This window comes from Pholcus phalangioides, unplaced genomic scaffold (assembly GCF_987345545.1).
Source record: "Pholcus phalangioides strain wild (caught in Gottingen) unplaced genomic scaffold, Ppha-v1.0 ptg000031l_1, whole genome shotgun sequence".
NCBI lineage: Eukaryota > Metazoa > Arthropoda > Arachnida > Araneae > Pholcidae > Pholcus > Pholcus phalangioides.
In genome coordinates this window covers 3,082,253-3,109,612 of record NW_028301621.1, presented here as the reverse complement: position 1 = coordinate 3,109,612, position 27,360 = coordinate 3,082,253, and the positions used below count along the sequence as shown (strand labels likewise).

Sequence of the window (27,360 nt, the reverse complement as noted above, 5' to 3'; positions counted from 1 at the left end):
TAATGTTTCTTACAAGCACTCGAGATGACAACAAAAGCAATTATAATGACAACACAGAATTTACAAAACAACTATTTACATGTATTCACAAGCAGATATTTAACAAAAAATTTTTGGATTTTTTTCAAAACAAAACTTTTAGAAACCCGCCACTTCAAACTTTGGATCAGGTATGTTGGCGACACGTTCACCTTAGTTGATGAGACTGATGTTAATGTCACTGAATTATTAAATTTTATGAATACTATTGACCCACATATTGAATTCACCTATGAAACAGAAAAAATAATATGCTGCCTTTTCTCGACGTGCTCATTAAAAAGACAGACATTGAATTTCATACATCTGTGTATCGTAAGCCATTCACTATCTCCAAGCTATACCTCATGCAAAATCCTTTCATCCTCTCAATCAGAAACTTTCAGCATTTTCTTCTTTTGTTCATCGTGCACTAAAACTTTGCAGTGATTCAGCCTCCCCCAGAATGAACTCAATATCCTTCGTGACATCGCTTCCGATTGTGGTTTTTAACTTTTTCTCATCAACAAGATCCTCAAAAAAAAAAAAGACCCTGACACACACCATGAACTTGCTCCCAGCTGACTCAAAAGAGTTTTCTAATTCTGTTGTTATTCCATTCGATTCTTCAAGTTTCATGATCTCATCCATTTTAAAGAAATTCAAGCCAACAAATAAACTCACCTTTTCTCAACTCAAAGATCCTATCTCACCCTCCAAAGAATCTGGTATCTACAGTCAAACCTTGTTAGTGCGTCACCCGGTTAACACGTCACTCCGCTTACCGGGTCACTTTCTGGAAGTCCCAATTCTCCTCAGGTAGGAATTGGCACAGCTATGGCTTACTCCGTTTAACGAGTCACTCCGCTTACTAAGTCATATTTTTGCTCTCCCAAGAGTGACTCAATAACAAGGTTTGGCTGTACTTTATCCCATGCAAGAATTGCGGAAAAGAGTATATAGGCCAAACTAGGAGAAATCTGAATATTCAAATTCTCGAACACCGAAAGCATGTTGAGAAGGGACAGTTAAATAGTTCAGCTATTGCCCAACACTATTGGCAACTTTCACATAATTTTGATTTTGAGAAAGCGTCTGTTTTTAAAAAAGCAACACATAATTCCTAACTGAATTTTCTTGGGGGATATATCATCAGAACTTGCCAGGATTTCCTCATTAATGATGGAAGGAACATGCCACCTATTTTGTCAGCTTGGACCAGTTTTACTAACCTCAGTCGAGACAGAATTTTCAACACTTTGCAACAGATGGTGTCTCAATTCGCATCCAAAGACCACTGGGCCTCAGCAAATACAAAGACGAACTCTCTGGACGACCAAGCATAAACACACACACATCACCCCTCCACGACTCATTTGTGTGATTTCTAACTGTACGGTCCTGATGACGGCTCTCCATTGTAGAGCCGAAACACGTCAACCAATTAAAATTTTATTTGCCTTAAAAGCGTGTCAGTTCTTTGTATAAATTTAAAAGTCAGTTGAGTCTAGGTTTCTTAAAATTCTGATAGGTCAATTAGCAAGTTATAACTACAGTTATAATGATGGGACTAAATTCTTAAAAATATTTATAAATATCACCATACCTCTAAGCTCTGTTTATTCTTTTCTTGTTGCTGTAAATTACCTTCATGTCCACCAATTTGTCGTTCAATAGCATATTTACTAAAAAAAATAATGAGTGAACACTTGAATTTGCAAATGAAACTTTAAATTGGGGCAATATACAAAGCAAAAAATTCAATCCAAAGATTTTTTAAAAGAATTTCACATAATCTGGCTGTTTCTAATTAACATAAATATATCCATTGTTACAATATTTCGTCAACTGATGTTCTTCTTGGTCAATCCCTCCATTTTGTGGCGGTCAACCTGTAAATTTCTGGTGCGTATGATGTTTGAGCGTCACTTTTTGAATGTCAGTTTTTTTATTATTGGCTTATTAATTAATGTCATTTCTTAGTCATATGTTCCACTTGATCTTTGTTTTGAATTCCTTCAAATCCCAATAGGTTATTGGTTCAAAATCATTTTGCACAGCATAATCTGTGGGAATTTGGGTGGAACAAAAAAGTTTCTCATAGATAAACTAAGACTAAACCATACATGCACATCTCTCTAGGGAATTTCAAACTAATTGGTACATACATGAAAATGTGGTCTACCATATATGCACATCTCTGTGTATGCGTGTCCCCCAATAGCGTAAAGCTGAGATTATAGTGCTATTTTGCAGGAAACACCCCTTCCCCCCCCCACACAAGAGGGAAAAAGTTGGACCCTCCTTGAGAAAATTCTGCGTACACACCTATGGTGGCCCCAACATATTTTATTGACAGAGTTATGTTTGTTTTGAATTGTACGGCCATCTGTTTTATGTTTGGAAATGATTATGAATTGGAAATGACATCTTTCTGAATTTTTATGTTATGTAAATGAGCATTATGTATAATAAGTATCGTGTTGAAAGTCTGCCTGCTTGCATTCACGAAAGGAAAATTGAATAATTGCAGACAACCAACCTTAGAAGGACTATTGTGTCTGAATAGGACTTCATCAAAAAACTGCAAAATCCATAGGGTAGGTCAGAATGAAAGGTGGTAATCATAAGGTAGAAGGTGTCAGTGATGCTACTGCTGAAGACTCATGACAATGTGTGTGATGCTCGAGCTACTGTTGCTATAAGGTAAGTGTTTTTCTTCCATTTCATTGCTGAAATTATGATTTGAAAAAAAAAATTCGAAAAATTAGTAAAATTCTGCTTGATTTTTAAGGGAAAATATTGGCATTGCCACAATCACAATTCCCCTGTTAATGTACCTATTCTAAAAATCCCACTTCACACACATGGAAATCAGAATATAACATGCTCTGGGTTCTTTCCCCCCTCCCCTCGCTTAGAATCACTCACTCATCGCTTAGAATCACTCACTCATCGCTTAGAATCACTCACTCATCGCTTAGAATCAAATCACGCACTCATTTTACTATACCAGATATGTAAAACTTTTCTATGGCATAGTTCGTCTCAATCATCACTTTCTCTGACAAAAGACTTCGCAAAACGGCACATGTGCCTTTCGAATTTTAGTTTTTATAACTTTGTTTGAACCAATGACAAACGCTTCTGGTTGTCAAGCGATAGTGCCAATGAGAGGGGATTTCATCTAACAAGATAGCTCTCTTGTGATTTTAAGACCAGAAAGAGAAATGGATGCTTAGTGAAATGGCCACTTTGTTTTGGTGAGACACACTTGTGTGTCTGGACACCTTGTGTTCATTCTGAGGCCTAACGAGTTCATTTCTTTAAGTCAATCGAATAGACGAAATTTGAGAAAATGATATGGGATCACTGTTGGCTCTTGAGAGTGAAAGGTGCTTAGGGATCCTCACCAAGATGATGTCCATTTAGGTGCCAAGCCGATTTGGCAGTGAGTGACCCAACTTACTCAGTTTTGTCTGTTATACTTGATCTAGGCAGGAGAAAGTAATTACTTGTAATTTGTATATTGCAGCTTCCATGATTAAAATGTAATACGTGAAGTGTAAATATGTGATGTGAAGTGAAAAAACAAATAAAATTAAGATTTTAAAGTACAAATAGTATTATTTTTCTTATGTGATGTCTTATTTTCTTTTATTTAAGTTTTCTCAGCCCGCAACAACATAGGAGATTTTACACCAGTCTAACTGAGCCAGGAACTGCTGTTGTTGTACAGCAAAGAGAAAAAACTGCAGCAAGTATTATAATTGCGCTAATAAATGATGGAAGATGGTTCCTGTTAGAATTATGAAGAAAATGGGAAAAATTCATTATTCTTGACAATACAGAGGTTGTTGCTGTTGGAAAGAACTATAAGCGGGATTAATTTCCTCCAAACAGTTGCCTTGTTCCTCAAGGACAAATTAAAAGATTTGGAAATTTTTCTAAAATGTTATCTATCTTTCAAAATTACATTCAATAATGCGAATAGAATGCTCGGTTTCATTTTCAAAACGGTCTCTTCACATTCTCCTAGAGCCATTTTTCTGCTTTTGCAAGACTTAGTTCATCCTGGACTGGAGTATGGTATAAGGTTTTGGAGACCATACATACAGAGGGACATAGAATTGGTTGAAGGGGTGCACAGAAGAGCTACGCATGTCTTTGTTGCAGGGGTGGAAAATGAAAATTTGATTTTTGTAGCAGGAAAAATACTGTTTTTGTACCAGCATTTATCAGTTTTGTAGCACTTTAAAATTTTAGCAATAAATAAAATACACAATTTATATATATGCAGTAGCATACACAGAATTACTTTTTACTTTAAAAACAGTGATCTCAGATCAAAAGAAGGGGTCGCCTACCCCCAGGCACAAAATACATAGAGATTTCCTCTAGAAGAATATTTATATATATTTTTTCATTTGTAGCCTCATAGGGTTGAAACTACTAAATTTATTTTCAAGAAGGGACTACAAATTTACATCATGGGGGAAAATCCTGCCTACAACAAAGCATACATCGGTAGACAACATCACAACAACTTCCTCGTTCGAACTACTCTCAGACACTACTGCCATGAGAGCGTCCCTCTTGCATACCAGGCAAGCATGCTACCATCTACACCTTTGGAGACACGACCCTGCCTTCCTTATTTCACGCACTGTAGCTCTACACTTGTCTCTACTTCAGCGTTTCACGCCACAGTGCATGAAATAAGGAAGGCAGGGTCATGTCTCCAGTGGTGTAGATGGTAGCATGCTTACCCGGTATGCAAGAGAGCCTGGGTTCGAGTCCCGGCGGAGACAAGATGACTTTTCTTTCAGAGTTCCCCTCAGCATAATATCCAGAAAATAAATGTTTCCTTGATTCAATATACTTTGAGATAACTTCTTTTACTGGGTCACTCTTAGAGTATTTATTAGAAATTCTAAGAAATTTAATAGTGTGATCAAAAACTATAGACTTAAATTATTTTTAACTTAAACTATAGAAATAAAAACTATAGAAAATAATGATTAAAGTATTAGAAATTCAGTGGAATGATTCTATTTTCACAAAAAAATTCAATCTGAGCACGTCAGTTTTCACTCCCTATTTTTCACTTATTTCATGACCTTTTTCTCGTTTCATTACTCTCTGGGATTTCGTCTCTTTTCCACGATCGTAGACACCTTGAATTTACTGACGGCTTCTGCATCACAAATCTTGATGGTGAAGACGGATTCTTCATTGTTGTTTTTCCAGTGCAATGATACATTCTTTCACTTTTTCCATTCTGTTAAAGGACACACTAATGTTTTGTCAAGTACAGCCAGTCAGGGAAAATCGATGCAATTAAAAAAAATTAAAGTAAGGGACGCATAAATCAAAGAATTCAACCTTTTTTCGTAAAAAAAATTGCTGGAAAGAGCAATTGAAGGGCTTTTTCATTGTTCTGCAGATGAGTTGGACTGAAATAGGGAATTTAGAATAATTTATTAATTATAAGGTGATGAGTGACTGCGTTTAGGTATTAAATATATGTTAAATAATTATCCTCGATCAATGAAAGCCATCAACAAGTGACGAAAGAAGGTGAGTAATGATACTTTTCTATGATTTCCTTCAAATCTGAACTTTATTCGCTAACAAAATTATCATTATCAAATAATGATAGAATTGTATGTGTAATATACTCATGTATTGATATTAATGACACAAATTCATCTTTATGGTACCTGAAGCAGGGTCGTAGTGGGCTCTCCCGATACATACTTTTTTCTTGAGTGGGGGCCCTTGAAAGTATTATTATGTAAAATAAAATTTACATTTTTGTGAGGGCCCCATTCTCTCGGCCCTTGGGAAATGCTCTGGTTGCCCCAGCTTATTTACGGTCCTGACCTAAAGGTTAAAATAGTGGGGCATAGTGTCACGCTTTTGAAGTTTTTTCCTCTCTGAAAATAATGTATCATGGGTCTGAAAAGAAGTCATGAATATCTCTCTTGAATTCATCTCTAATATGAAAATATTTATATTAATGCCAAGCAAAATATATTACCTTTTTTTAGCTATTACCTCTTGGCAGGAATATATTTATTACATGATATTTTGCTGCTGAGTGTAAACATGAAATTTTCCTTCTATATTCACTCAATCTCGCTTATAACATTCCCACGTATAATATTTTCCTGCTTAGTACTCAAACTAATTTTTATTAAGATTTCCTGTTTACAGCATTTTCTCCACTTACATTTTTCATGGTAATTTTTTGAAAAAAAACACAAAAACTTTATAAGCAGAATCCACAGTATTTGCACAAATGAAAACATGTGCACAACAAAAAATATTTTCTGTGGTGCATTCTCATTATCCAAAATCTCATAATTATCAGCTCATTTCATTCTATTTGTGCATCAATATTTTGCATATAAATATCAGTTCATTGGTTTATTATTTACAGTTAAACCTCACTACAATGATACTTGATATAACAATAAATCCCTCTACATCGATATTTTGAATGTCTTGTGAGGAGAGATTCCTATAGTATAATGTTAAACTGCTGCCACTCAATTAGAGATGTGAGATAAGAATATTAATATGAGAAATAACTTGAAAATAATTATTTTTGATAAGAATATTCCCCAGTAATTTATAAAAGTAGTCTTTCCAGAGAATATTCTCTAGGATATTATATATAATTATATTATAAATAACTGGAGAATATTCTCATTAGGGGCCGTTAAAGTATTACATCATCATCGATGGGGGGGGGGGGTTCCGATTTGTTGACTTTTGATGACAAGGGGGGAGGGGGGGTTTGGATAATGCTTATGTCATCAACCACCCTTTATGAAAATATGAGGTAGGATTCAGAGGGACAGAGCTGATGACGAAATTTTGCTGACGGGGGGGGGGGGGGGGGGGTCAAAAATGTCTAAAAATTTGCTTACGTAATACTTGAACGGCCCCTTAAGAATAATAAGAATATTCTCAAGTTATTTACAATAGTAGTCCTTCCAGAGAATATTCTCGAATATTATCCTTCGTGACAATATTCTCAAAAATTTTACATCTCTACTCTTAATACAACAGCAATCCCTCTACAATGATATTTTTTCTTAATTTGCAGAATATCATTTTATCGAGATTTTAGTGTGTGATCATACCTTTCGTGCTCAAAACACCAATTCAAAAATTCATGAAATTACTTTTTGGAACCTTATTTATGTGTAGTTCATGCCAGCATTGGGCAATGATTGAGTGAAATTTATAATATTTAAGTAATCTATCATTACATAACTTGTACCACGTGATTGCTGATTACATGTGCTTTATTCCTATTATGCAGTATGATTCCACTGTACTTGAAATCACAACACATGAGTATAATTTGCTTCATTCTTTAGGGAAATTTTTTTTTCATGAAACCTATGTTTAATTTTTCAGATGAAACAAGTATTTGGGACCAAAAGTAGAGTGAACACATATCTATGATAAAATGTGGCCACGGAAGATGAACTGACTCCATCACGGAAGAAAATCTCAATATTTATTTACTATGTGTGTTTGTATATGTTATACGTACCATTATTTTTTTTATCAATCTCAAATACTTCCATATAAATATGAATAAATTATGTTTGATAATTGATTTCTCATTATTTCTTAAGTGAGGAAAATGTTAGCCTTTTTTACATAGTTTGAATTTGCGCTTTAATTATGTTCAAGTTACAGTGTAAATTTTGAAAGTAACGAATTACTAGATTATTATGTAAATACAGTATATATTTTTAAAAAATCCAGATTTAACTACCAATCCTGCTAGTAAAAAGAGGAATGGGAAATGACATTGAATCTACCAATATACGTCAATTTTTTTTTAATTTTTAGTCTTGGCTATTAATTTACCCTTTAGTTAAACAAGAACATGATTCTGCAATGCATTTTACATATTAAAAAAAATTGTGCATACACTAATGGTTGTATTGACTGTCAGATTTGAAACTTTGTTTACAGATTTTTTATTTTTAAGAATCTTTCAGCTTCAAGGACGTCCTTTCAACTTATATCTAATAATATAATGAACTGTTTTCAACTGAATTTAACTTTTTATGTAAGCTAATCATAAAACTAGTACATATGTTGGAACAGTTTTTTGTCGAAAAGAAAACTGTTGGGTTAAGCATTTTATGTGTTGGGAGGATTGCATAAAAAATAGTATCTTAAGAAGTGTATGCAACTAGCATACAAGTTTCAACAAATATAATTACAAAAAAGTAAGTCTCAGATATTCACTTATTTGGCTAATAGGAAATAGCTATTAATGTTCAATAATTTAATATTCAATGTCCATCACAAGAATTACTATTAGCACTAAAAAAATTTTTTTTTGGAAATCAAATTTACAGAATTTTGTACTTTTCAATTTTAATGTGTTTATCTTATTAGTGTTTACAAAATTGTGATTTCAGGTACAAAGCAATCGTAATTTAAAAAATATTCAGATAATTATTACTTTGAAAAAGTTTATTAGTATTTTTTAAAATATAAATTTTACACAATTGCGACCATCCTTTTTTCCTTCATTTCATTCACGATTAATAAAATTTGTATGTGCTGATACATTTTTTTTTCTTCAAAGCAATGAAAATCGCATAGGCTGATTATATGTGGAAAAATACAATACATGTGATATTAATTATTTGCTAATAATCCATTCTTAGCTATCCATTCTTAGAATAAGACAACCATAAGTATTCTTTATGGGCATTGTATAATATTTTATCATGTGTACATATTGTTTATAATTTGTGTTAATTGCATTTTTAATTGGGTTGCTGTTTTTTTTTTAAATATATGACATCCATATTTTTATGGGCATCTTTTTATCAGCCACCTCGTTGGGCATTTTGCCTGTTGTGGTGTTGTATTTGTATTTGTATAATGATATACATAATTTATCTAATCTGAGAATATTAGCAATTCCGTAGCGAAATGAAAAACCATCATTATAGATATAGCGGGAGTAGGAAAGAAAAACGTTGCTGGATTGAAATGAAATTTCCATTAAAAAGGGGGATGATAAAACCATATTTTGCTTATCGAAAAAAAATTGTTGAAAAACGTCAACACAAGAATCCTACCATTGTGTTTTCTACTTCATTAGAAGATCAAAAACCTTCATCCAATCAACATCGGATCTACTCTTGCCAAGCTATTATACGGCAAAAACTTGCCAACTGAACCGAGTTTCACTTGATACTCACTTGGTAGTGTTTGGAGAATACAGATTTCGCGTTGAAACTGAAACGGGTTTCAACTGATCCACGTTTCAGCACGGTGAGTGGTGAATACGGCCGTTAAGTCATAGAGCAAAGGTGGTCATCATCATCAACCATTTCCAATCCATTGCTGGATGAAGGTCTACTCTAGAAATTTTTTCATTTTACTCTGTCTAATGCTTTGGCCATCTAGTTGACTCAAGCCGCTTTTCAGATCTTGCCGATTGATCTTGTGTAGGATTGCCTTTTCGGACGTTTAACACCATGGGGTTACCAATCCAGAATTCTTGTGGTCCATCTATTGCCCTGTCTTCTTGCAAAATGTCCAGCCCATTTCCATTTTAAACGTTTAATTCTTTCCATGATACATATCTTTGTGTGGCTTCTTTTCCAAGTGATTAGTTTTCTGTCTCTCCTTGTGATGCCTAACAGACTCTTTCCATGCTGCTTTGTGTTGTCTGTAGTCTTTCTATCGTCTTGATTGTGAGTGTCCATTTTTCACAATGTGGCTCTTCAGAATTAGTTTTTGCCAAAAGTGCTTCATCCGATCCTGATTCTGTTTATTTCATTAATGATTCTGTTGTCCATGGTAATTTCTTGTCCCAGGTATACACATAACTTTCTACTTCTATCTCTGTGTTGTTGAACATAACTTTAGTCTTTTGTAGATTCATTTTCGAACTCACCTGAATGCTTGTCTTCGGCAGTTCTTGTGTCATTTCTTCTAGTTGGTCTGGATTACTGCTGATATAACAATGTTGTCGGCAAAATATTAAGAAATTCCCCTTTTATTTAATTCTTTTCTCATCCCAGTCCAGTTTTCAAAATACTTCTTCTAAAACAGCAGTAAAGAGCTTTGGTGAGATAGTATCACCCTGTCTGACTCCTTTTCCAAGTTTAATCTTTGCTTTTCCTTTATCCAAACAAATGGTTGTAGTTGCTTTGACATATATTTCCTTAATGATATTGATGTAAGTCTTCTCTACCCCAATTAAATCCAGAGCTTTAACAGCAGATGTGAAGACAGAGTCAAACGCTTAAAATCAATGAAGGCCATATACAATGTTAATTTGTATTCCTTGTGTCCCTGACTGTTTGGATGTGATCCAAATAAACAACATTGGTATCGTAGCAAAATACATGAAATTTTGGAAATTCTTACCTCATGGTAGTAATTATCCTAGTCGCTACGTGGTTGTATGGGCATAACGATAGACTCGCAAAACAAAGACACATGTTTGAACTTCACCAATAGCATAGTGATGGTTGGCTGAAGTATGTTTTCTGTGGTTTTCCCCCTTCAAGGATTGAATTCAAGCTTACCTCACATTTAAAATGTCTCCACAAAGAACAATCAGGCCTACAACATTTAAAAAAATTCAGAGAAAAATATCCGAGTTGTTTGTTTTCGAATCCAGATGACAGATGCAGCACTATTTGAATAAATAGCAGACATTCCTTAGAAAAAACTTCACATTAAGCCCATAACACATTCCCATGTACCCAATTCATAGAAGTGTCTCAGAGGAATACTAACAAGATGATAGTGGTAGTAGTAGTAATGGTTTTTATTATTTAACAGTAAGAAAAAAGTAAAATATAACTCACTTGTCTTTAACTTTATTGATGTAGTTCCTTTGGTTTATCAATGATTCTTTTGCCTCATATATCTGTAAAATTGAATAAAAATCATAGTTCAAAGAAATATGAAAGATATATTTACCTTTAAGAGGCACAGCAAAAATCACTAAACCCCCTTTGGAAATGCTATATCTTTTTTAATGAAATAGGCTTTCTTCTAAATTTCAGCAAGTACAAATTAAATGGTATAGGGCTTGTCTATGCTAAAATAGAGGCTTTTGATATGCTAAAAGGAGGCGAGATATCTTTTTATTGTCACTCAAAGAATTACAATCAAAATTATTCAGCGTCCATCCATTGACGAAATTTTTAAAAATTCATCTTGCTGTTGCCATCACACGGTTGTTTGGTCTAAACCACATCGGTTTTAACCATGGTTTAAACCTTGATTTTAAGCAAGTGTTTTTTTTTCTTCAAAAAATCACACAAAAGTGGCTTAAATATAATTTATTTTTTCACTTGAGAATATTGTACTGGTTCATTATTAGGGAAAATTTTTCATTCTTACAAAATTTCCTACTCTTGGGGTACATTCTGATGGCATATCTTTAAATGGTATAAGGTGATATAACCCTTTGCAGAGTGTGATATATAAATATGAAAAAATAATATGATATACTGATACATAAGGGTGTATGTAATAGGTTTTTTTAGAAAAGTAAAAAAAATCCTGTTTTTATTAATGTATTTGGTGGGATACTGTTTGTCCCACCGTGCACTTAGTGCTTATCAGGGAGGTTGAAAGTGATTAGCAGGGAAAGCATTACAAAAAAAAGAAAAAAAAAAGGCACCTAAATTAAAAGGTTACTAAAATTGCATTTTAGTAACCAGAAAAAAAATTGAATTGTTGAAGGGTGTCATTATATGGATACTTATAAATTGTGTCTTAATTCTTGATGGAAGAGAAATGGTGACAAATGTTCAAGTGTAAAATTTAGAAATTTAAATCTGAATCTGATGGCATTTCTTCAATAAGCACGAGTGCTTCAGCCTTTTTAAGGCATGCTTTAGGTTTTTTTTTAAGCATTTTGGATTTTCCTCTACTTTAAAGAAAATTTTTCACAAGCTGGACCTATTCTTTGTACTGAAGAAAACACATTAGGAAAAAGGCAGAACATTTGCCATATCCAATAGTATCATGTTACAAAACTAGCATTTCAAAGAGACTACCCAAAGGTGAGAAAAGTGATGTTGCCCTCTATAGGGGGGTGGTGATGCTGTAGAAGGGGGGGGGGGGTGCTGTATATATGTCCCTCCCCACTATTTTCTTCTTCAGCTAATATGTACTGAAAATAATCTTTTAGAACCAAAAATACTTACAAAAAATGAAATTTACTATGTTTATATATATTCAATTATTCATGTATTTTATGTTACTAATGATTTGCATCATTTTACCCCGTTAGTTAAGTAAAATTAGGTAAAAATTGGAAATCACTTTTTCTTTGGCTATCAGCAAAATTGTGCAACAATACAAACTACCATTAGTACTATTATCACCATATTAGTAATCATTACTATGTTAGATTAAAATCTTGATTTACATTTATTTGTGATTGAGAAAATTAGAAACCATTATCATTTACCATGAGTCAAGTCAACTCATGTGTTGACATTTTTATTCTTCAGCGCTATCATTTCAATTATATACCTTTGCCGTTGTCTTTTGTGTTTTCACGTTTGTTTTTTGACTTTGGAAGTAAATTGCGATATATTTCAAACTAAATGTTGTGATTTTTATTTCACGAACATGATACTGTGAGTAAATTGTTCTGCTTTTTAGTTAAGCCTATCTTGCAATTGCAGCACAGTGGTGTTTAATACACCTAATATAGCTACTGGAATAGTTAGGGTTAAGATCGAGATGACAGACGAGTGCCCTTTATTGCCTTCTAGAAGCAAGGTCTTCAGTGGCGAGTTCTACAAATATTTGGATGAAATGAGACTCCTGTTCACAAGAGTCTGTGACAGAAAAATGGCAGAGGCAGCCGAGACAGAATGATTTTTTGTGTTGAGGAATGAAATGATGAAGCTCATATTGTAGCAAATAAACGTTTTTCTCGGAGGTTGCGATCACTGTCCCACCGCCTAATATCCACAAAACTTCTGATATTTCAGAGAATATTGAGAGAAACTTTCAAAAGTTTAAAGAATGTTTTAGTAGGCTAGAGGGCCTTGTCCAGATCATACTTGGAATGCAGTCAGAGATTCCTTTAACTGGTCAAATGCTGTGCACTCAAACACAAACGTATCTGGAGCTAAGAATTGTAGAATACTGCCAGAGCCTGTCGCTAAATTTTTCAAACAGCAGCACTTTTCAGGCAGGTCACCCTCGTTCGAGAGTGGATGAAAATAGCAAATTACCACCTAACCGTTTTCAGCAATCCAACATCGCACCTAGGACTGATCGGCATAATGAATTCTAAGTGGGAATTCGACGTCGCATGTGTATGTAGTGCCAAAGGTTCACAGACGTCGATTGCTGGTGAACAGATTTGCTCCCACGACATCCATCTCGGACATATGTCGCATACTACCGAATACGCAACTCGAGTATGACTGTGTTAAGCTAAATACAAGGAACTCAAACAATTATGCATCTTTTGTAATAACCACTGTTGATAGTAATTAGGATTCATTGAGTGATTCGTTCCACTGGCCATCCAGCATACACATCAGAGTTTTTTTGGTATTCCCAGATATCTTTTGGAGGATTCGGCTGGAGATTGTACTATAATGGAAGCATCTGCCGGTCGGAGGGTCACCTGTGATCAGCAATGACTATACGGCCAAGAGTCATCTCCAATTTTTTCAACAAATGAACACACATCTGATTCTAAATCAAGAGATAGTTACTGGTATATTCATGAACCCTAGAAGTATTGTGAATAAAATTGACGATTTGTATTGCTGCATTCAGTTATACATAGTCGACATTCTGTATATAGCAGAGACTTGGTTACATCAGTCAGTTTCGTCTTCCTTGATATGCCTACCAGGATACAATATTTTCCGACATGACAGAGAAACTACTGTGGGAGGAGGTGTATGCATTATCATTCGTAGCAGCCTGAAACCTAAGCTGGTGAATGTGAATAATTAAAATCAAGATGTTGAGATAATATCGATGGATATAAAAAGCGGAAATAGGAAGTGCAGACTTATTACAGCAGACATTTTACCAAATAAAGCATGCAATTTTGATCATTAGTCTGAGTTTTGGCGAGAACTCTGGCATTACTGCTCTGTGTGCTTTCCAGTGATTTTGGTCAGGGATTTTAACATGCGGGAATTGATTGGATAAATGGGAGATTCTCGTCTGAATTGGGGGGGGGGGTCACATTTCTTATCAATCTTAGCAGAACTAGGCCTTGTTCAGTTGGTCGATTTTCCCACAAAAGGAGGAAAACTTCTTGGATCTTCTGTTTGCTACCAATCCTTCAGTAGTCCACGACATATATGCACTTCCATCCTTCTGCAACAGCGATAATCCACTTGCCAATGCACTTCTCATTTTATATTATAATAGGATTAGTTTGTCAATCAACAATGAACTATTACAGTGCAGATTATCCACGATTATCAACTATTGTATATTATCAACTAGATAAAGAAACATTTCAGCAATTAGATACATGCATGGATTTAGGTGTGGCAATGCGGCGCATCCTGGATTTTGCTGATCATTATCATGGCATAGTCTGCAAAGCTAACAGAATTTCATACATGCTACGTATGGTATACAGCGAGTGTAATGCTCATATGTTGTCATATGCTCTCTGTGTGTACATTCGCCCGACTCTAGAGTTTTGTTTGCAAGTATGGTGCTCTTATAAAATTAAGGACATAAAGCTCTTTGAAAAGCCACAGGGATCCTTTACCAAATGAATAGCTGGTATGAACAGCTGGTCTCTTATTGCGAGAGGCTTTAATGTCTGGGTTTGCACTCACTAGAATGGCATAGAATCGCTGGAGATCTGAAGATGTGTTACAAACTAGTCCACCAAATGGTTTATACATCATTGGGAGAACCTTTCTTCGAGATCATAGACAAGTTAACCTACAGAGGCATCACTTCCAAATAAGAATACCAAGGGCAAGAGACTGTTTTTTCCACGGATTCAGAGAATATAGAAGTGTCTGCCATCAGAACTTGTATACATCTCCTACACAGAATTTTCTTCCGCTATTGAGGATTTCGACTTGGCTCCGTATACGAAGTGATTTCTCTTCTGACTATTATTTTTAATTATTTTATTATTACTTTTCCAGAGTAAGTGAATTTCATGCCTTATGGGTGTTATTGTAAATAAATAAAATAAAAATTATTATTGTCATTAATATAATAAATTTGATTAATAAATTATAATTATAGAGCAAAAATGATGGCAAACACACAAGCTTTGTTTCACCCATGACCCAGTTTGTTTTCATCGCAATGACACAAAATGGTAAAATAAATAGTAAAATAGTATCATTATGAAAACCATTTATCACCTTCTGGTCAATATTGCTCACTTCTTTCTCACATGATTCTATGACAAGTGTTTCTTTTTGAGAATCTGATTCCTGAAAAAAAAAACCTTTTCATTGCATATTCTATATGCACAATAGCAAAAAATACTCAGTCTCTAACTGTGTATACAGTCGCCCCCCGTATTCGCGGTATTTTTTCCTTTATTGAAAAAAAAATTTTGAAAACACTCAGAAATCGTCATTCACATGTTTTGTTTACAAAATTTGAGTTGTGTTTGTTTAGGATGGCTCATTCTTCTAGTGCTACTGATAATGCTTGTCGTGTGGCAGTCGAGTGGTTAGGGAACTAGCTTCTCACTCTGCAGGTCTGGGTTCGAATCCCGGTTCGGGCATGGATGTTTACTAACACTAACAAATTCCCTGGACGGATCATGCTGATCCCTTGGGAATACGTGAGGATCACATTATTATTATAATAAAAGGTAATCAAAAGTGAAAACTTGACAAGAAAAATTGGATATACTGACAAAACTAGATATACTTGGCAAAAGTAAGTCAATACCTGCTGTGGTCCGCCATTACGGAATCAACGAATCTACGGTGAGATATATCAAGAAAAAGGAATCTGAAATTCGTTCAGCCGCAGCTGCATCCGTGGCAGTCGAAACTATGCAGCGCCTACCGGATCTATGTGTTTCTCGTACAAAAAATGCTGTTTTTTGTGAGTACAAGACTGATACAAAAAGGTATTCCAATTGATTGTGATATTAAAACAGAAAAGGCGAAAAATTTTACTCTTCTATAAGGAAAGGGCTGGTGAAACGTCTATTTCATTATAATTTTATGCAAGTAAAGGGATGGTTTCATAGGTTTAAGAAACGATTCGGATTATGCAATGTAAAAATCACTGGCGATCAAGCCTCTGCCGACCAGGAGGCAGCTAAAAAATTTCCAAACACTTTGTAGAAAATTATTGAAGAGAAGGGTTATGCACCTTAGCAGGTGTTTAACGCTAACGAAACTGCACTATTCTGGAAGAAAATGCAGCAAAGAAGTCAAGCAAGAGAAAAAAAAGTGGTTTAAACTGTGTTTCGTTCCGGAAGTTAGGAAGTACCTTGGGAGTGAATACATGACATTCAAAGTTCTTTTGATACTAGATTAACTGAGAAGGAATTAATGTAGCTGACTAATCCTGAAACTGAAGTGATACCAGATAAAGAAGATCAAGATAGAGAATATAAGTAACATAGCAGACAGGCTTCGTAAGCTCAAATCAGCAATAGATTGTTTTCATTACATAGGTTCCTATATTTTACTTTATTCACATGTAGAAAAATTATTAGAGGAAGCCTTGTGTCCACATACTCCAACATACTTGATGATATGAAGAAGACATGTCAAACAGAAAAATCACAATTTGTTCTTCCAGAAAACATTGCCAACAATCGCTGCACCCTCTTTTACATTCCCTTCTACCTCTGCGTCACCCTGCTCTTTCTCATGATGTTCAGTAAACGAGATATACAAAGAAAAACCTATGGTTTCGGTTATTTGCGGATTTCCGTATTCGCGGTCACCCTCGGAACGTAACCACCCCCCCCCCCCCCGAATACGGGGGGCCGACTGTATATATATTTTTGCCTACTGTAAACATATGTGGGGAAGGATCACTCATCTATGATTTAAGCACATTCAATTGGATACTCTAGGATAAATATCTAAATACAACTGAGCCCCAAAGCAGAATGTTCTGAAATGAGCCCTAGGCTGACTGGAATGTGGTAAAAATTTCCATAATATATAGCGTTTACCACTGTTATAAAAAATTCTTCCAGATTGTTCTGCAGTAGCATTGATTGTTCTGCGACTAATGTCACAGATTTCAGCATATTCTGCTTTGTGGCAGCTGAGACACATACAATATAAGATTCATTTTTAACAAAGTAAAATGATATAAAACGAAGACTGCATCTGGTCTCGCCTTCATTTATGTCACCCACGCAATCGAGAGAGATAGAACGTCTCCCTTAATAACTCTTGGCCCTGGTTGAAAATTTTATTTCTTACACTGGGAATTTTACATAACGAGGCCCTCAAAAAATCTTAATCTTAGGGCCCACAAAGCAGGGTTGGGTTTTTGACATGACAAGCATCAAAAGCTGGTTTAAACTGTCAAAAACCTAAATGAATGTTTTGAACACAATAGGTATATAAAATGATGAAAAATTTACTTTTTTGTATATTACAATGTTTTATTTTTAAACATTAATTTATTACATTACAACAAAATATTAATAATAATTTGCAATTTTGAATTTTTCAACATAAGCATCTAGAACATATACAATATAATTTGGTGGTTCATTTTTATCTAAGCTACTGATTACCTGCGTTCAATTTGCTAAGTGGAATAGAGCTGCTTATTTAAAATATGTATGACAAGGACATCACAGAGTTATGTTTTAGACTTCAGAAACTATAAATCAGTATTAAAGCAGTGAAAAACTTATTGTCAATGCTGTTAAAAAATTTTCTAACCCGATAGATATGCTAAATAAAAAAAACACTTACTTTTATGTAGATTAAAGGTTTTTACATTCGGAATTATAATTACTGAGAATCTATTTTGATATTTTAAATTTTCTGATCCGTCCAAAATTTTATTCCATATAAAAACTCTCATTCAGCATCTGTTAATACACTAATTAAACTCATTTATTTTCACCTAAAAATTTCTTAACTCAGGGTGTATAAATTCAGAGTTTTAAAGGTTATTTTCAACCAAAGCAGAGCTGACAGGACTTGATACCCAAAGCATGTTTAAATACAACTTCAATTGGAAAACCATTGCATGGTAAATGATAGTAAATATACCATATCATAGCACAAAAGAAAGAATAATTTGACTAAGGATAAGTTACAGGAGTTCTTTAAGCTCCATGTACAAGCTAGCATTACCAAATTAAATGACATTTTAGTCCTAGAATTTAGTATTTTGATCGCTAGATATATTTCAAGGTTATGCACAATAAGAGTATCATTTTAAGTATCAGTGAATCAGTTATAAAAAGAGTACAGCAGATGGTTTATATCAATGCATGCAGATGTGCCAACTTTTGGAATCCAGAAATCCGAAGATTCTCCCGGGGGGGGGGGGGGGGGTACCCTCCACCAGGCACTCATAGACTCGATCAAAAAAAAATTCACAAAAAAAATGTTTCAATTTTTTTTTTTCATCAATTAAGAAAAAGTTCCACCCCCCCTCACGAAGGCAGATTCTGCATTCCCGCTGAGCAGAATATAATTAATTTCATGTCAGTCTTTCCAGGCAGAATAGAGAAATCACATCTACATACTGCTCATATAACATAAGTGCTTCCTTTCGTGGATGCTATCAGTGATTGATAATCTTGGGTATATGTGTGGCGGAGTTTCGCCAACGCTTGGCGTAAAAAGTGACTACGCAGGTTACGCGCGCCAAGCGACGGAAAGAAGAAAAAATATTCAGTGGTTGCGAGTGAGTGTAAATGACATGTTGATGTTTTTTCGTGTGTGTGCATTTTTTGTAAATAAATTAATTTGGTGATTGTGACAAGTCGTCTTTTAATTAGAGTGGAGTCAGATGAGCATTATCAAATCAACTCGGTCGACATCCCAAATATGAACTCTTAAAAGCTTTTATATTTAGCTTTACATAGCTTAAAGCTTTATATTTTCTTTCTGAAGATATATTTAATGGGGGGAAACAATTTAAAAAACCTCAAAATACAAAGCTGCTGATGAAAAAAATTGTGTTTACCACACGGCTGTTAATGGAATACAATAACGATTATACAGGAATTTTAACAACCAAGGTCATGCCCTGATAAATGATTGCAGATAAATGCTACGTAAACAGTCACGTCTTTGCCAGTTGCTTAAATGCGGTCACCACGACTTTTTTATGGCTGCTCTCTATGGGTGTTTTCCCTAATGACGGCAGTCATTGACGTCACGACTACGTGGGAGCTCGCATAAAATCTAATTTTCTGCCAAAATCCGGAGAGCAGGAAGAAGGATGAAAAATCCGGAGTCTCCCACCTAAATCTGGAGATTTGGCAGGCCTGTGCATGCATATATAAGCAGTTGAAGAAATTTTGGAAAGTCAAGAATCAATTTGAATCAGAGAATGTCAAATCATTCCATAGTTTTTCTTCCAGTTATGCTATGCTTTATTCAAATTGTATATTTTATAAGGAAAAAAAACCATATATATTGTCCAAAATAATTCTGTAGAGAGTAGAAAATTATTTTACAATCATTAAATATTTATTCTTTGTATAACATAGCCACTTACATGCAATTAACCTGTGTATTTCCAATGGTAATTTTTATATTCAAAAGCAATATTTGAGGTTTTTGACAGTTATATTTGACATATATAATTAGAATAGATACTTTTATATAGAGTTCAAATATGCTATTGTACATCCCATTTATAAAACAGGAGAGACAGATAACTTATATTTACATAATTATTTAGTTTTACTTTACTGTGTTGTGTACGTACATATGATGTTTAACTATATAAAAATCATTAGCCTTCTATAGTTGAGTGACACACCATGAAATATAGGCCCAAATAAGAAAAATAATTTAATCATTTATGCTATATATATCATATATGTAGGATTTTTAATTATAACTTTGTTTTCTAATTGGTAGCTGGCACTGCGGCATGCAGAAAAATATTACATTATGAAGATGAAGAGATTGGGATTGGCAACAGGGAGTTTTCCGGGAGAAGTTGGCGAGAAAGGCTAAGTTTTTTGTTGTGATCGTCTTGTATTTTTTGTGCGCATAATATGTGTTTAGAAAATGGAGGCTGTGTGTTTTTCTCTGTGAAGAGCCCGGAGAAAAATGGGGGCTTGTCTGGGATCAATTTGAATTTGTCGGATTTGAATGTGATGGCAAATCGTGCTGATTCTAGTTTCGTCTTCAAATCATGCTTATTCGATTTCTGTCTTCAAATCGTGCTGATTCATATGAGCCACGCAGGCTCAGAGGTTCGACAATCGAAGAAAGGTTTCGTCTTCGTGGAAGTCAGCCCGGCTCAAGATTTCGCAATCAGTTTCATCTTCGCAAGACTGTGCTGAAGATTTCGAGATCGATTTCATGTTCGCGAGGCCGTGCTGAAGGTTTCGTGATCGGTTTCATGTTTGCGGTGTAACATATCGACCCTTTCTGTCTCACGTTATGTGTTTCCAATGTCTCTATAACCCCCCTAGTTAACTAGCTAACACTGGGTAAAAACCCGGTCGTGTCAGTAGGACTTCTGTGATTCTTTATGTTCAATGTATGTGATTATTCATTGTAATGAAATAATTGTATTTAAATACCTTGTTTAATTAGTGGAGGGCCACAGACTTCCACTGGTTACGTATAATCCATTGTCTTGGTCTCACCCTCAATAGCCTTACCGATATCATGGGTAAAGTCCGGCCGGCTTCCTTCATGATTATCCAACTGTTGCCAACCAAAAATACATAATACCCAAAATAATTGTTGTGTCGCAACATGCAAATCAACAAATTGACGTAACAGTTTTCCAAATGTGCCAGAGGAAATACGTTTTTTCAGTGAGCCGAGAACAAACCTGTTCTCGACTACTATAAATAGGCTTGGATAAACCAGAAGCGTGGCATTCATTCTTCTTCTCGACTTCGTTTCGAGTTGACTCAACGTATCTGATGAGTTGATAACTTCCACTAACAACTTGTTGTTTCAATTCTGTACTAATGTTGTAAAGTACTCCTTGGTGCTAAGCATAGTTTTGCTGGTCCAGGTGGTCGATAAGGCATGTTTTTCCTAGTTAGTTAATTTTTACTTTGCTATAATTATGTTCTAGTCAACTCAAAGTACTTCCTGAAGGTGCCGGGTGATGAACAGGGTGTTCCAGAAGTCCGTAATCATGTGAGAGCCTTAGAAAAAAGGAGGTTGACCGTAATATTCCAAGCTCGGTGTGATGTGTTGGTATTCATCGTCGTCATCGTGATGGATTATTGGATGTGATCCTGTGTGCTCAACTAGTGCTTCGAGATCGGAAATGTGTTCCTTCATTCATGGTTTCTGAGATGAACTTTCATTGAGACCTTTCATCTCTCTTGAGTGTGTGAAGCCTGATTGTTGTCGACGCCATTGAAAATATAAAAATGTCTAGCTGAATTCATCGATAATCTACGGTTGAATTGGGTGAGACCGTCATGTATTTGTTTGATTTAGAAAATATCTGATGTTGAAATCAGAGTTAAGTGTTAAAAATTGAAACTTGAAATATAACTCTGTTAATAATAATATGTTAAATAAATGTTTTGGTTTGAAATTTGCTGTAGTTTTCTGTTATTATTGCCTGATTATTTAATATGGATCCAGGAATCATGGGACTAGCATAAATAAGCTACAGTGAGATCATGCTGAGGATTTCGCGATCGGTTTCATCTTCGCCGTGGGTTGTTCAGTCTGAAAAGTAAATCATGTGTGTGTGAGATAAGCGTTTCGCTCTCAAGAAAAAAAAGTCTTTCTGACCAAAAGTACATTGCAGTGTTATTTACGTGTAATTCACTTGAGTTTCCCTTATGGTTATGTTCCCAATTGCATTTTGAGTATATTCATATATTATTGTCTTCGTTTATTTTGTAACTCATCCGTATATATCTTTATGAATTGAGCATTTTACACGAGGTCGCCATGTCTTATTTGGTATAGGGTATCAAAGATGACTTGAAGGTGCTCGCGAGTGAATTAGGGTTGGACACTCCCCTAATTTCAAAATCATAGATCTCAAGAAGGCGATTCTTGAAAGCAAAAATGAGTTTTGCAAAGAGTTGCTGAAAACTATCATAGGTGATAGAAAAGAGGGGCAGAAGAGAAAAGCTGAGATCGAGGAGCAACGGAGGAGAGACACAATGGAAGAGCAGCAGAGGAAAGATAAAACCAAGGATGAATAGAGGAGAGACACGATGGAAGAGCAACGTATGAAACTGGAAATAGAAAAACTGAAAATTGAGATAGAATCCCAATCAAATGGAAGGACGCAGTTTGAAAATGTCAAAAGTTCAAGCAGAGAGTTCCAAAATCTGATGCAAAGGTTCGATATGAGTGATAATATAAGTCTCTACCTAGTGCTCTTTGAGCAACAAGCTCGCCAGATATCACTACCAAAAGAGGGTTACTCATCTTCTAGGACTACTACCTTATGAGATAAATAAATTGATTGCATGAGAACCCGAAGAGAATGTGGAGAAACGTTTCGTCTTCATATGCACATATGATTTGCGAATATTTTGATGGCTGGACAACTGCTTTAAAAATAACATTCGATCAGTTAAAACATTTGATCATCACGGATCAAATCAAAAAGCAAAGCCCAGGGGATTTTTGAGACTATCATTTACATGCATGAAGTAATTTTGTTTCTCCTACCGAACTGTTGGAAAAGCTTGATGATTACGAAAGTTTTAAGGGACCTGTCAAGACATCTTACGCTGGTGAGTGGGAATGGCAAGAATTCCCGAAACCAACAATCCAAAATTTTAAGGACAAGTTTGACGGAAACAAAAAAGTGGAAGATGAAGATGTAGAAAGATGCCTGGAAACAGACAAGCTGCTGTTTGTACACTCGCCAAAACGGGCAGTGCAGTATGTCTTTTGTGTGAGGATGTATACAGACAAGCTGTCTACGTTCAGGAATAGATGCTTAAGCCCATACTATTATCTGGAATTGGTGCGGGCAGGTGTGGACTAAAGGATCCTTTGAACAGGAAGTTGAGTTGGACGGAAATAGTTTCACCCTTATGTGGCACCCACAACACAACTGAACATTCAAGCAGTGATTGGAATTGGAATCCTAAAACAGGTTTCATTGATGTTCGATGAAAATGGAGTCACTATTCACAAGAACGAGAAGAAACTGTTGCTCATGCAAAGTTGTGCTGAATTTAGCCAAGACCACCAACTTGGCATTGATCCCATTCGTAATGAAGAGGTTAATGAGAAATTAAGAGAAACAGTCTCGGCACATAAGCCAGAAAAAACAAATGTTTCAAGGAGAATCATCTTCAATAACGAAAAGCTCATCTACCACAGATCTCAACACCCATCTTCAACTGAGAGACACGGATTTGTCGAGTAGGATTTCCAACGTCGAAGAAATGCCATCAGAGGGAAGACTCAGACTGATAAGGCCCCTTTCACACGGAGCGGATGCGGGTTTGCATACCCTTTCATATGAGCACTAAAGATGCGGGCGTTTTGCCTGCATCCTTAGTTTGAAATTCATGCATAAAAACTATTTTTCACAATTTTTATAATTATTTTTCTCCTTCATCCCTGATTCAGTGCCCATAGGCAGCCTTTGGTGGTTTAATCTAGAGCCCCCCCATAGAATATGGGTATAAAGATGCCTTCAATCCGATCCTCACAAGCAGTCGATGGGAGAAAATATCTTAAAATATTTTCAAAATATTTTGAAAAAAAATCTGCCTTTTCCGAAAAATATGAAAGAAAAATTCCAAAAACATCCAATGATGTTCCAAAATAAAAAATTCGGGCGATATCCAATGACTTTGCAAATAGAAAAAAAGGGGAGGGGTGGAGACTTTCAAAATGTCTGTGCTTAGAAATATAGGGAAGGGGGGGGAAGAGAACCACCAAAACTAGAGTCCGGATTATATGCACTAAAAAAGTGGCAAAATATGCTCTAAAAATATGCAAATATGCACTTAAGAATGCAAAAATAAACACTCGAAATACCAAAATTTGCACTAAAATCCCAAAATATGCATTAGAAATTTTTAAAAAGTCAAAAATTCCGAAATATGTATAAAAAATGAGAAAATATGCATTTAAAAAAATCATGAAAAAAAGCAGGTGTTTGTAAAATGCATATTTTCTATTTCTTAGTGCATTCATTCATTTACAAAAAATATTCCCTCATATACATATATCGCATATGCAAATATGTTCTACATATTTTTATTCAGCAATTTTTAATTTTCAATTTGTTGTAGCTGCTCAATAACGAAAATAGCATTAACAAAAGAATTTTGACACTATTTCTAAAAAAAATTTAACACATACATCTCTAGAAATAGTCTTACAATAAAACGGTTAATATTCGTAAAATACTTTATAAATATGTATTAATTCACTAAATTTTACCTGCGGGAAAAACCCGATGTTATGAAAATATTATGAACAATATTTATTTGAAAAATTATAAAAAAAATTGATTGAGCTTAAATAAACCTTCAAAAATATGCACTTATACTTACTAAAAATTCTTTGATTTTATGCATTTATATGCATTAATGCTAAAAAAAGAGAAATATGCAAATTTGCATATAATCCGGGCTCTAACCAAAACTATTCAAGTGCTTAGGGCCTTCAAACGTCTTAATCTGGCAGTGAGTGAACGCTGTACGTGGGTAACGTTGTTTAATGAAAGTTTGTTTTTTTTTTCAAGTTTAAAAAAATTATAATTTTTTTTTAAATAATATTAAATATTTAAAATAATGTAAAAAAAAATGTAATTTTTTTTCCATTAAATTTAGAAGTTATTAAAGTATGTAGTCAATTATATTTGTAATGAATTACAGAACGGCTTATAATTTCGGTCCCGTCAGTGGCCGTTGTCGATAACTTTTATTGTATAAAATTGTAAAGTATGGACAAAAGGCAGTTAAAGTGTTGCTATATCTCCATCTCAGAAGGAAACGGAGTGATAGACGTATATGAGTACATTAAATTAATGAACAGGGACCTTCATATGGTGTTTTTAAGGGTATTTATGGCAAATAATTAAAAAAAAAGTTCGTGCAAAATCATCTTTAAAAAGTAGCCAAAGATGTGGACGAATTCGCTCAGCATCCGCATCGTGTTGTAACATTACCATTTAGGCCTCCGCAGAATAGCTCAGAATAACCCTATTGTCAAAACTTCTATGTGCAGATGCAGAGCCGCACTTAGGTTTTGACACATGTGGATGACATACAGACCCGCATGAACATTTTGTAGGTGTGGGAGAATTTCGGCTCGTCTGAAAGGCTCAGTATATTCCAATTGTTAAAGCTTCTTTCGGACCCGCATCCCCTCCATGTGAAAGGGGCCTAAGAGGTAGACTTGTAACAGGAAAAAGAAAATCACCCAATTATCAAATTGGTGATCTATGTGCTACACAAAGAACTGAGTTTGGTTCTGGACTGAAATTGAGACCCCAATTCTTCAAAATCAATGACGCCCGTACACAATGGTAATTCGTAATCCTTGTCTCTCTCTGAGTTCTGATTGTTTGGATGTGATCCATTGTACTAAATCCACTTCAAAAGCTTGCTTGTTCCTTTGGTTGGGCTTTGTCCAATGTGGATTCGAGCCTATATGTCAGCACTTTGGTGAAGATTTTATAAGTTACTGATAAGAGATATGATAATGACAATGTACGATACTGATACATTGGTCGATAATTCTTGATATCCTCTTTTTTGCACATTTTGTAAAGAACCATCATTAAGTTATTCCAACCTTAGGGCACATCTGATTTTGTGAGACAATTTGTGCGAACAAATAGCTAACTTACTGGCAAATTCTCTCCTGCTTATTTAACAATGTCAATTGAAATCCCATCTTCATCTGAGCATTTCCCTTTTTCATACATCTTATAGCCTTCTTCTCAGCACAGGTGCTACTTGTACAAATTCAGGTCCATTTGCTTTTCTTCCTGCTCCCTTTCCTTTGTTCTGGTCCATTTTTTCATGTTTGTATAGAGAGTATATATATTATAAAATTCCTCCAATACTAATAATTTCATTTCCATCTTTTGTGATGGTTCCATCTTTCTTTTTTTAGTGCAAAAATTTCCTTTCTCCCAACACAGTTTTTGTTTCACTGATTTTAAGCTCCTATTATCTTCCAGTGCTTTCTTTACAATATCACAATTAAACTTCCTAACATCTTCTGTAATCTGCTTTTGTATTGTCTTAAAAATTTCTGCATATTCCATTTTTTATTTAGGGTCATTCTTCTTAATCTGAAATTCCCTCTAGTCTTCCATCAGTTTCTTAGTTTCTTCTGTTATTTTCTTCATTCGTTTCATTTCTTTTTCTCCAGCAACTTCTTTTGCTACTTCTATTAGGGTAGTGGTTAAAGTTCTGTTCATCGTGGTGACATCTTGTCCATCTTCAGTGGTGTTATATAACAAAATAAATCCATTCTTCAGCTCTAAATAGAATTTATATCAACGTTCTTGAAGATTTGCCATATCAATGACAGTTCTTGTATTTTTTATAAGTTTCACTCTTTCCATTCTAGTGTTAAGCATTATTCTACATCTCACCAGTCGATGATCGCTTCCTGTATTGAATTTGTTGAGAACACTGCAGTCTTGGATCATATGCTTATTAGATAGGATATAGTCGATCTTGCTTGTTTTTCCAGTTGGGCTTCTCCAGGTCCACTTTCTTTGGGGTTTCTTCTTAAAAAATGAATTCATGATGCATAACTGTTCACTCTCTGCAAATTTGACGAGTCTGTTTCCTCTGTTGTTTTGTACACTAACCACGACTTCCAACTGAACTTTCACCATTTCTTCTCTCCAATTCTATCACTGAAGTCACCTATTACTATTTTGATATATGATGGTTTCCTTTACTATTCATCTCGTCTAATTCTTCATAAAACTTCTACTTTTTCCTCTGAATAGCTTGTTGTTGGTGCATAGATTTGTATAATCTGTATCCGATATCTGTTTGATATTTGTATAACCAACTTTGTAGAGTAGTTCTTCAATTATCGGTTCCTCTGTAGTGAAAGACATGTCCACTGGCAAGTTCAATTTTCTCCTCCCCTTTTCTTCTTACTTCACAGATGCCTAATATATCTCAATTTATTCTTTCCAGTTCTTCCAACTCCTGTAAACGATTTT

The 27,360-nt window shown here is 34.9% G+C and overlaps 1 protein-coding gene across 1 annotated transcript in view; it reads right to left on the bottom strand.

Annotated features, from left to right (window-relative positions):
• Nucleotides 1-27,360, bottom strand: part of LOC149067011 (structural maintenance of chromosomes protein 5-like) — a 254,890-nt gene that overhangs the window by 127,068 nt on the left and 100,462 nt on the right. The window contains exons 8-10 of the mRNA XM_089252810.1: nucleotides 15,426-15,497; nucleotides 10,896-10,957; nucleotides 1,625-1,703 (exon numbers count right to left, since the gene is read on the bottom strand). Of these exons, the coding sequence (XP_089108936.1) occupies nucleotides 1,625-1,703; nucleotides 10,896-10,957; nucleotides 15,426-15,497 (213 nt within the window). The remainder of the gene's footprint in view (nucleotides 1-1,624; nucleotides 1,704-10,895; nucleotides 10,958-15,425; nucleotides 15,498-27,360) is intronic.